Genomic DNA, 12260 nt, shown 5'->3' with positions numbered 1-12260 from the left:
ATAACAATTCCACCAGCAATTGTGCTCTACATATGAGGCAGTGAGAAGCAAAGGGATGTAAGTGATAAATTAAAAATTTGAAGATAAACAGTACAAATAGTAGAGTAACTTTTTCTCTGTCTTTGTGAAAGAGATAGTAGTAGTAGAGCTGGTAGGTGCTGCTGTACAGAATGATTTAGGGAAAAAAATCAATGAAAGCCTACCTAGGATGTTATCTTTAAACGCGTTTTACTCGAAACTTGAAAACGTCCACTTACATCCCTTTGCTTCTCACTGCCTCATATATATTGATAAGATGTCACAGCAAAAGTTGTAAGTGCAGTCGTCTGGCTCGTGTCTTTCTATTTTTGGTGTGCTATAAATGACGCAAAACGGCCGGCGTGCGCGCATTGTAAATCAGACTCTTCATAAAACATCACTGCTCTGGAAATGTCTCGTAAACGAAATCTTTATGAATCAGCCGCGGAACTTTGTCAATAGACTTACCATTAGAAACCTTTTGAATTTTAAATTTATTTTTCCATTTTCAATCTACAGGGCAGGAATAAGGGGTCTCAGTACTTTCCCGGCGTTGACGAGCATGCGAAAACAGCTCTGTTTTCAAAAAATTTTATCTGATCAAGGAACAATTTTGGCAAGTTGATTTTTTTGTTTCTACAAATACCCATATGAATGCGTAATTTAGTACCTTCAAATTGATTTTTCATTCAAAATACAGTGAAAACTGTACAGGGTTGGCAGGTTTCTGCCAAGGCGGTAAAAACCACTGGTAGAAACCGGTTAAAACCGGCATGGCAAAAACCCCTTTTTGCCACATTTATGGCAGAAACTGGCAGAAACTCAAATAATGACATAAATTCAATTTCTGACATACAATAGAAAATGTATAAGAAAAATAATCAAATATTATCCCAAATACAATTTATTTACAACACTATCACCATTCAAAATCAAATTTTACATTGTTTTCACACTGCAGCAGCCTGTAACAAAATAAAAGTTTTAACTCTTTCTAAACCTAAACAATTTCTCAATTTGTTGTGCTCAAAGGAGAAATTTGAGAAGATTCTTTCAATCCCAGCAGAACTAGCTGGCATTATCCCCAAAGAACAAGCAAGATTCACAAAACTTTCATCTATAGCACATTTTTACAAACTGGACCACCATTTGGTAGCTGGAGTAGTTGTTACAACTTGATTGGAAAAATAGGTTTCGGGAAAAGGGACCGATTTGTTTTGTAAAGCTATATTATAAGGTACATAATCAGGGTTAATATTTGTGAGTAAAGTGCGGGCACTTTCTTCTTGATTACATGATAAATTCACTCCCAAATATTTTGGATGGAGCATATAGGCGAGTAAATGATTATCAGTAACTGCTTGATTAAGCTCTTTGAGAATAGCTTTATTCAGTTATATTAAGGGTAAAATGACAAGTTCCTGAATTTTAGAGTTTAATGAAATAAAACAAATCTGTATTTATTTAAATATTTGATATATTACACTTTATATTAAATGCAAACAAAATAATTATAAGCAACAAACTGAAAAATTTGTTACTTACAGCATTACAAGGCTAAAACTTCTAACACATAGCAATTTCAACTGTGATAAATTTTATTTTGCTTTGGAAATGTCAGTTTTGTTATTTAACATATTTTTAAACTAATTATTAAATAATTATTATATTAAGTTTTTGCAATGACGAAATGGAGTTATATTTTTTATTTTACTTACCTAATTGCCTGTCATTAAGTAATTACTAAAGCTATTAAAAACGTTTTCTAGTTTTTGCCAGTTTCTACCAGTTTCTGCCGGTTTTTACCGGTTATAACCAGTTTCTGCCACCGGCAGAGCAAAAACCAGTTTCTGCCGGCAAAAAGCCAACCCTGAACCTGTATAAGTTGACCACTTGCGGTACAGTGCTTCAGTGGTCAACTTAGACAGGTGGTCAACTTTCAAAGGGTTTGTTAGTCAAAGTCAAGGGTTCTCAGTCAAATTTTTTGTATATTGGTGATCAACATAGACAAGTAATCAACTTACAAGGATGGTCAACTTTACAGGTTTTACTGTAGTTAAGACTATGATGTAAAACGCAATATGATTTTCCTCCAAATCGCAAAAAGTTAATACTTTTCTCCGCGTATGATTCTGACTTAAATAAGAGGCCTATGTTTTCCAAAATTGGCTTAAATTACAGCCAAGTGTCACAGTAAGATGTTATACATATTTTATTTCAGCTCATAAAGTAATAAATATTTTTGAAAGCAATTAATATTAAATTTTTTTAAAAAAATCATAATTGTGATGTAAAACCTGTCCTTAAAAAATATTTTTCTACTAGTTTTAGTTAAATTGAGGTTTAAGTCCTAAAATAGGTCCCACAAAATATGTGCTCAAAATTTCAGAGCAGTAGAAAAATAAATTGTTTAAAGATTATGCAAGTGATCAGAAATTATACGTTTTGAGAAAAACGCTTCTAAAGTTCGAACTCACAATGCTCCGCAACGTAAACAGCTCCTACTATTTTATTAATAAATTCGGAATATTTTAATGATTACCAAAAGTTTGGTATCAAACTGTTTAGAAAAGTATTTATGAGGATAATTAACATATATTTTTTTCTAAACATGGGCTTTTTGATGTTAAAAAGTCCTGAGACCCCTTTAGATGTTTAAATTGGTCTTTGTCAAACAAGGGCGGATCCAGAAAATGTTCAAGGAGGGGGCGATTGTTTTTTACTGTTCACTCTTTGGAACTTGAATTCCTTAATTTTCGAAGGAGTGTACTGAACCCCATCGCTTACCCTTATGTAAACAAAGGTGTCCTATAGTTGTGTTTCTTTCAAAACATATCCAGGGTGAGACAGAACCTATCCCTAATTATCATCTAAGATCGTCTAAAATTGAGATTTTAGAACTTCAATTTCAAAAAAAGTCCTATTGAAAGCTCTAGTCCCTATCCCCAGAGTAATAAGAGATGGGCTACGATTGCGTTTTCAAAACTTCAATTCCGGAATAGCTCCCTTTCTTCTAACACCATCGAAGATTATGTAAAATTGCGTTTTTGGAACTTTAATATCGAAAATATACTTGAAGAAAGTACTAGTTTCTCGGCTCAAGGAGGGGGCGATCGCCCCCATCGCCCCTCCCTTGTATCCGCCCTTGTTGTCAAATGTGTTTCAACCTCTGTCCTTTAATTTTCCCATCATACACAAAAAATAAATAAATAAATAAATAAAAAATAAATAAAAAAAAAAATGAGTGGTGTTTCGATGAGTCCAATTTTCCCCAATAGCATTGAATTACCAATGTGCTGCTTCTTTCAAAATTTTAAGACGTGTCGCTTCTGTTTCAGGGGTGAGATATAGTGCACTTTCTCAAAAAATTCAAATTGAAAGAGTTGCAATAAAAATTACTCGAAACTCTAAATAAACGAAACTGATATCTTACCGTTACATAAACGTGGAGTTTTACGTCGGGGTTAGGATCATCTTCCATGGTTTTCGCTCGCATTCTATCCACCATTAAATCGATGAGTGGTCCTATGGCAAACAAATGAAAAGTTTGAGTAACAATTAAGGAAAATGAAAATCAATGAAAAACGGATTCTAACTGTTGTAATGACATTGGTTTTTCTTCCCAGCAATAAGAAGTAGGGAAATGAATATCAAAAAACTAAAGCGCTTTCAGTAAAAGTGCAAGTTCGAACTAGTTTGTAAACTTCCTGCGCCATCTTTGTATGGATCGAAAATAAACGAGCTGATGTGAGCATCACATGACTTTCTTTTACACCAATTTAATGTTATTTCCCCATAATTGCAATTTTAATGTGATTCAAGACTTAACTCTCTAAATATCACCAACAATGGCCACATTGAAACCAGATTTAAAAAAAACTTAATTTAAATTTTGTCATTTTGAATTCAAATTATGTTTTTCGCAATCACGAGTGTGTGTATGTAGGCGTGTGTGTTTGTGTGTGGGGGGTATGTGTATGTGGGTGTAGGCATGCGTGTTTGTGTGTGGGGGGTATGTGTATGTGGGTGTAGGCATGTGTGTTTGTGTCTGTGTGCAGGCATGAGTGTGTGGGTAGTTGTGTGTATGAGTGTTTTTGTGTGTGGAGGCGGGGTATGTGAATGTGTGTGTAGGCATATGTGTTTGTGTCTGTGTGCAGGCATGAATGTGTGGGTAGTTGTGTGTACGTGTTTGTGTATGTGTGTGTACGTGCTTGTGTAGGTGTCTGTATGTATGCATGTGTATATGTGTTTGTGTATGGTGGTGTTTGTGTGTGTATGTGTTTGTGTGTGTGTGTGGAGGCGGGGTATGTGTATGTGTGTGTAGGCATATGTGTTTGTGTCTGTGTGCAGGCATGAATGTGTGGGTAGTTGTGTGTACGTGTTTGTGTATGTGTGTGTATGTGTTTGTGTAGGTGTCTGTATGTATGCATGTGTATATGTGTTTGTGTGTGTATGTGTGCGTGTGTGTGTGTAGTTGTGAATGTATGCGCGTGTGTGTAGGACATGGATGCAACCTGGAGACGGCTTTCGCTCTAGGAGCAGCATCGTGAGGAGCCGGTCGACGGTGATGCTGCAGTGGTTGGAGAGGTGGGAAAATAAAATGATAGCACGCAAAAGACAGTCAAATGAAAGCAATAAGCAATCGTGATTGCTCAAAAAAAATCGCCAAATTTGTCGCCAAGTTGGCGACAAACTTGGCCACCAAAAGACTGGCGATATATCGCCAAATGTCCGCCAAATTATAACACCACTTGAGGTTGCATCGAAATTAACAATGATTTTCATCCAAAAAAGGGCAAAAGACCCCTTTAGAAACACCCGAATGCAACCAAAAGGGGAGGTGCACAACTAGGCCCCACTAGGCGTCTACGTACCAAATTTCATTTTTCTAGGACATACTGTTCTTGAGTTATGCGACACACATACGCACATACATACGTACATACAGACGTCACGAGAAAACTCGTTGTAATTAACTCGGGAAACTCCAAAATGGATATTTCGGGCGTCTGTACGTTCTTAGGTACAAATGTACGTGTGGTCGGGTCGAAAAAAAAACTCGAACATTCATTTGGGGGTGAGCAAAATGGAAATTAAGGGCGATTTTTGTGTGAAAATTTTTTCGCGAATACAATACAGTAGAAGACCGTTATAACGCACACCTTGGAACCAGAGCTTTTGCGTTATACAGGTCTTTGCATTATATAGATCATTTCACAAATTTTGAAACTAATATTCAGAATATATCTATATATTAGAACTACAGAATGAGTTTTATCTGCAATGAGTATTAAAGCACCAATATTACAATTAGTAATTCACAAATAAATATGTTTCACAATCGAAAAAAAGTGAATTATCCTGCACTTCTGCTGGCTTCATGGCTTGCATAACAGCTGCATCTTCAAGAGTCATCTGGTATTTTCTGTTTACTGTGAGAACTAATTTTCATTCAAAAGCTTTGACTTAAGATGGAAAGATGATAAACTGTCTCCAAATTTAATTGGCCTAACAATTTTTGTGTTTGCAAGACAAAACAGAGGGAGTTTTTTTAACTTCAAAACCTATTAGTAGTGCGTCTTATAGAGAATAGCGTTATAAAGGTCGGCGTTATAACGGTCTTCTACTGTACTTACTTTTTTGTAAAAGGAAGTAAAAATACGCAGTTTAAATTTCATCATGTACTCTATCAAAAGTAGGGGAGAGTGTTGTACCTTATGGGACGCTTGTGCCATGGGAAATTGCTAATTTCCAAGGCCGGACTAACTGAAAGTGAGGCCCTAGGCCATTTAATTTCGAGGCCCCCTGAATGCTCTATAACCTAATCCGAATGCATTTTTGGGGGCGCCTTTTTCAATCATAGAACTTTGTAAATAATTTATCATGTGCATTCATAAGTCCCCTTCAGGGCACCTCATGATTGTGACATTGTAAACTCTCTACTGGCAGAATTAATAAAAATTCTCCTTTAAGAAAGTTCTCTTCTAACTATAAAGTCATTATTTTTTAATTATTACTTTAAAAATGAATGTATTTTTTTGCATAGTTGTAATGCTATACATAATTCTTTAAGTAATTTGATGCCCCTTAGGAGTATGAGGCCCCAGGCCCACTGATTGCAACAATAATAAACTATCGAAGACAGTCAGGGAAAAGATATTTATGAAAAAATATTTTTATAAATGTAATTATTGTGTTGATGTAGCTGTTTGAGAATTTACAGTATTGTACTCTGCCGTGGACAGGCAAATGGCAGTATCTGCAGAAATGAGTTTTCGAGATATTTGAAGAAATGCGTGTTGCATTCAATGGTAATTATAACAAAAATGTTGGACTTAGACGTTTTTTTTTCGCGCCGTTCTTTCAGGGGAAATCAAATAAGCGAGTTTGTGCAGTAAAAATAACGTAAAATAGATGACAAAAATGCAAAAAAATGAAAAATGAAAAATTTGCAGTTACTGCCTTTTACCTGCACACAGCAGAATACGTGTTGGGTTCAATGCTAACAATAGGGAAATGTTGGAATGGGGTCGTTTCCTTCAGTTAAAAGTACTACTTTTAGTCATTGAAATGGATAGAATGAGCAAAAAAAAAAAAAAAATTTCAATTTTGACATCTTGAATTCAAATTATGTTTTTCGCAATCACGAGCGTGTGTATGCGCGTGTATGTCTGTGTAGGCGCATGTGTGTGGGTGCGTGTGTGAGTGTATGTATGCATGTGTGTGAGTGAGTGTTGTGTACGCGCGTGCGCGTGTAGGCGCTCGTGTGTGCGTGTATGTAGGCATGTGTGTATGTGTGTGTGTATGTATGCGTGTGTGTTTGTGTGTGGGGGTATGTGTTTGTGTGTAGGGGTTATGTGTATGTGTGTGTAGGCATGTGTGTTTGTGTCTGTGTGCAGGCATGAGTGTTGGTAGTTGTGTGTATGTGTGTGTGTATGTTTTTTGTGTGTGTGTATGTGTGGGTGTCTGTATGTATGCGTGTGTCTACGTATGTGTATGTGTTTGATTATGTGTGTGTAGGTGTATGTGTGTGTATGTGTTTGTGTGTGAGTGCGTGCGTTTGTGTAGTTGTGTATGTATGCGCGTGTGTGTATGTGTTTGTGTGTGAGTGCGTGCGTTTGTGTAGTTGTGTATGTATGCGCGTGTGTGTAGGACATGGATGCAACCTGGAGACGGCTTTCGCTATAGGAGCAGCATCGTGAGGAGCCGGTCGACGGTGATAGTGCGGTGGGTGGCGTTGGGAAAAATCAAAAGACGCCAAAAACAGTCAAGTGAGAACAATAAGCAATCGTGATTGCTCAAAAAATAACATGGACCCAGAAAATAATTTCATTTTCCCAACAGTTTTTTTTTTTTAATTAATTCTTTCTTTAATTAATTTTTCTAAACGTCAGATTTTTCAAACAAGGCGTGGTCTTGATGACGTCACAAATGATGCACTACGCCGCATCTTTCTACTACGTTTCCACGTTATGATAATCAAGCAGCGAATTAAATATTGCGTTCTACGCTTGCTATCAACCCTTTCCTTGCCAATACACGTGAGTAAAGATGCGAATTAAATATTTTGTACTGTGAAAATGTCAACACTGAATGGCGTTTCATCACTTTGTGATGCCATTGCAGAAGCCGTAAACAATGAAAGCGCTCCGATTTAAGCAATTTTTTAAAATTATTAAACGTAAAAAAATTTATCAAAAAAAAAGGTCAGATCCTATGTTCTTAAACATGCTCTTTCAGAAAAAAATACTTTTAAAATTTCAGAAACGACCCCATTAGACGTTTTTTCGCTCCTTTTTTTCAGCGGAAACAAATAAGCAAGCTTGGGCTAATGTGCAATTGATTATAAAAATGCAAAAAAAAAAAAAAAAATTAATTTGAATTTTGACATCTTGAATTCAAATTATGTTTTTCGCAATCACGAGTGTGTGTATGTAGGCGTGTTTGTTTGTGTGTACGGGTTATGTGTATGTGTGTGTATGAATGTGTGTGGGGGGGGGTATGTGTATGTGTGTGTAGGCATATGTGTTTGTGTCTGTGTGCATGTATGAATGTGTGGGTAGTTGTGTATGTGTGTGTGTGTGTATGTGTCTGTATGTATGCGTGTGTGTAAGTGTTTGTATGTGTCTATGTGTGTGTATGTGTTTGTGTGTGTATGTGTGTGTAGGCATATGTGTTTGTGTCTGTGTGCATGCATGAATGTGTGGGTAGTTGTGTATGTGTGTGTGTGTATGTGTCTGTATGTATGCGTGTGTGTAAGTGTTTGTATGTGTGTATGTGTGTGTATGTGTTTGTGTGTGTATGTGTGTGTAGGCATATGTGTTTGTGTCTGTGTGCATGCATGAATGTGTGGGTAGTTGTGTATGTGTGTGTGTGTATGTGTCTGTATGTATGCGTGTGTGTAAGTGTTTGTATGTGTGTATGTGTGTAAGTGTTTGTGTGTGTATGTGTTTGTGTGTGTATGTGTTTGTGTGTGTGTGTAGGCATGTGTGTTTGTGTCTGTGTGCATGCATGAATGTGTGGGTAGTTGTGTATGTGTGTGTGTGTATGTGTCTGTATGTATGCGTGTGTGTAAGTGTTTGTATGTGTGTATGTGTGTGTATGTGTATGTGTGTGTAGGCATATGTGTTTGTGTCTGTGTGCATGCATGAATGTGTGGGTAGTTGTGTATGTGTGTGTATGTATGCGTGTGTGTAAGTGTTTATATGTGTGTATATGTGTGTATGTGTTTGTGTGTGTATGTGTTTGTGTGTGTGTGTATGTGCGCGTGTGTGTGTAGTTGTGTATGTATGCGCGTGTGTGTAAGACATGGATGCAACCTGGAGACGGCTTTCGCTATAGGAGTAGCATCGTGAGGAGCCAGCCGGTCCACGGTGATGGTGCGGAGGGTGGCGGTGGGAAAAATCAGCGTAACGTCAAAAACAGTCAAATGAGAACAATAAGCAATCGTGATTGCTCAAAAAAAAAGAAAAATTTGCTGTTACTGCCCTCTACGTGCACACGGCAGTACACGTAACAGCATTTTCTCGTGATTTCTCATTTTCGACTGAATAAATTATACTGGAGTTTACATTTCTAACTGATCGAAGCTCGGGTATTGGACTGAAAAATATTTTTCACGCTGAACTGAATTAAATAGCAGAATTGAGCCATACCAACTTTAGCTTTGATACTGAATTTAGTATCGAAATTGAATTTATATGCAGCACTTGCGATTCTTTCCATTTCTTTCCAGTACGCCTTCGCCCATGAGGGCACATACAAGTCACATTTTTCCTGGTAAAGAAAAGAAAAAAAAAAAAAAATACAGATAAAGAAAAATCAAGTAAAAATTCCTAAGTCATGTTCCACACATTTTTCCTAGTGAAAAAAGAAAAAAAAATATAAATAAAGAGAAATCAGCTTAAAATTCCTACATCATGTTCCACACATTTTTCCTTATAACATTTAATTTAAAAAAAAACCTATTGTATTATCAAAATATATAGGCCCTCGATATAACAATATATCCCTCTACAACAATATATTTCTTTGGTCCCCAAAATATCGTTATAGCGAGGTTTTACTGTATAAAAAAAAAGAAAAAAAATTACAAATAAAAAGAAATCAACTTAAAATTTCTACATCATATTCCACACATTTTTCCTAGTAAAAAAAAAAAAAAAAGAAAGAAAGAAAAGAAAAAAGAAAAATACAAGGAAAGAAAAATCAACTAAAAATTCCTACATCATATTCCACAGACCAAACATAAACTGAAATGCATTTTATGGTTACTTTTAGTCTGTCCAAATTATGGCTATTATAAATATGAGTTGATCTAACAACCTTTTTTGAGCCATTCGTATCAACTTTAAAATGTGAACATAAAAAAAAACCTCACTAGGGAACTACACGAATAGTTGTAATAACGAACAAAATTAAATAGGTAGAAATCCAAAAAGTTAATTGAGACATTTTTTGGCGTAAAAATTATTTGCCCTCCTGCCGCCGTTATCTTTTACTAATAATAAAGCTGAAAGTCTCTCTGTCCGGATCTCTGTCTGTCAGGATCTCTATGACGCTCATAGCGCCTAGACTGTTCGGCCGATTTTCGTGAAATTTGGCACAGAATTGGTTTGTAGCATGGGGGTGTGCACCTCTAATTGATTTTTCGAAAATTCGATTTTGTTCTTTTTCTATTCCAATTTATAAAGAACATTTTCCCGAGAAAAATTATCATAAGATGGTCGAGTAAATTACCAAGTTATCATAACGCGGAACCGTAACATGGACACAAGCCAATTGGCGAGAAATTCACCATACATCATTTGTAAATATACAGGCGAACCAAAAGACCTTTTAATTTTCTACTACGGGCAAAGCCGTGCGGGTACCACTAGTCAAGATATAAAGTCTTAAAATCAGTCGAAATTTTAAGACAAGCACTATATTCAAAGACTTGGCGAGAAATTGAAGATACCAATTGGTTTTACCGTCTGCATGTGATAGGATATCCATCTGCTAGCAGGGCCGTCGAGAGTCAAGACTCTGGCTCTTGTCAGTTTGGTCTCCACTTAACCCGCTTAATAATTACTTGCAATATTTATGCTATTCCGATTCTGAGACGAGTCCCTCCAAGGGCCGGGCCCCTAGTTACCGACTAGGTTGACAATAAAATGACCTCTCGTCGGCCCTGTCTGCAAGGTGTGTGAAAGATGTCTTCCATTATTCCCCGAGACCCGCTAAATTTGGCGACTTTTCTAAAAATTTGAACAGACTTTAAGACGTCATATTTCGATAACGGGGACACGAGGGCAAAAAATTTAAGCGTCGAAAAACATGTTCTACTACGTTTTTTTCGGTTGCTACCTATTTATTTTTTTTTTTCATAATAATACTGGTTTTCTGGTCAGTATTGGGATAGAAGAGACATAAAGTGAATCTGAATATCATAAATGGTTATAAAATATTCAAAAAATATGCAACTAGACAAATGTGTACACTAGGGTAGTTCAAAAATACATGTAAAAAAAAAGTTTCTCCTGTATAACGGGACACCCCTCAGTATTTTTAGACTTCCGGATAGCAATATACTGGAAGAGTTTTAGCTACCTATTTCAACTGAAAGAGGGTGCTCAACCCCCTCCCCTAAACTTCATCAATATGGGGAGAGGGGTTAAAAAATACATTAGACTAAAAAAACAATGCTATATATTATAATGTACACTAGTAATGTGCACATACATTGCAATAAAATAATTATTTACAAAAAAAAAGCTGGGAAAATTAAATTCTTCTAAATTTGACATTTTCTACGCTACGGCTAATGTTAAATTGAAGGGTCATTGAGCGCCCTCTTAAAATTTGCACAAGAAGCTAAAATTTTTACAGCATAATACTAATAGTAAGTCTAAAAAAATAAGGGGTGTCCTCAACTCTAGCTGAAAAAAAGTTTTTTTGAACCACCCTACTGTAGTAGTGTCGGACTGACGTTTCAAATACGTCATGTTGTTCGTTAGATTACGATAATTTATTTTACAACCTATGTAGGAGTTGGAATTTAATCAAAATAAAAAGCGAATGTTTGGCAAACTTACATTCAGCTCCCATCAGTTAAAATGACTATTTATGGCTATATAAAATTTTTAATAAACTCTAAAAATTTTATTCGGATATACCATAGTTCCAAATAAACGAGAGCCGGAAAAACGAGGCTGCTCTACTGTATTTAAATTTATTGTTTGTTTGTTTGACTCTGATCCCGACTTAAGTTTAGAGCTTTGAATTAGTTTGCTAATTGACTGTTTACTGCCAAATCTATTGAAAAGAGTGAATATATATATATATATATATATATATATATATATATATATATATATATATATATATATATATATATATATTTACGTAAATATATCGGTGAAGAAAACAAAACCTACCTCGCGGTTCACTACGTCATATAAACGGGCCACATCATTCCAATTATTCAGTTCCATCCCACTATGATTTGACCAATAGGAGTAAAGAAACTATAAAAAGCAAGAACAGAGAAACTTCAATGCAAATTTCTTTACAATAACACAAATATAGTCAGATCTCAGTTCGAATATGCATTCATTAAGGAATGGTGCAAACACAGGTGATTACGAGAAAAAAGGAGAATGTTAGCTGAAATACCACTAAAAAATTGTTGTAAAAATAGCTAAACAGTTGAAATTATTTTTATGTAAAATTTATTAAACTTGTACGCGAATATACATTAA

General features: G+C 35.8%; 1 protein-coding gene across 1 annotated transcript in view; it reads right to left on the bottom strand.

The window, feature by feature from the left end:
- Window positions 1-12260, bottom strand: part of LOC129232599 (prostatic acid phosphatase-like) — a 53644-nt gene that overhangs the window by 8525 nt on the left and 32859 nt on the right. Inside the window, exons 6-8 of the mRNA XM_054866732.1 lie at window positions 11937-12026; window positions 9174-9294; window positions 3452-3543 (exon numbers count right to left, since the gene is read on the bottom strand). Coding sequence (XP_054722707.1) covers window positions 3452-3543; window positions 9174-9294; window positions 11937-12026 — 303 coding nt within the window. The remainder of the gene's footprint in view (window positions 1-3451; window positions 3544-9173; window positions 9295-11936; window positions 12027-12260) is intronic.

Source organism: Uloborus diversus, unplaced genomic scaffold (genome assembly GCF_026930045.1).
Source record: "Uloborus diversus isolate 005 unplaced genomic scaffold, Udiv.v.3.1 scaffold_13, whole genome shotgun sequence".
Taxonomy (NCBI): Eukaryota; Metazoa; Arthropoda; class Arachnida; order Araneae; family Uloboridae; genus Uloborus; species Uloborus diversus.
Note: the sequence above shows the minus strand (reverse complement) of the source record. Positions and strands in the feature narration are given on the sequence as shown.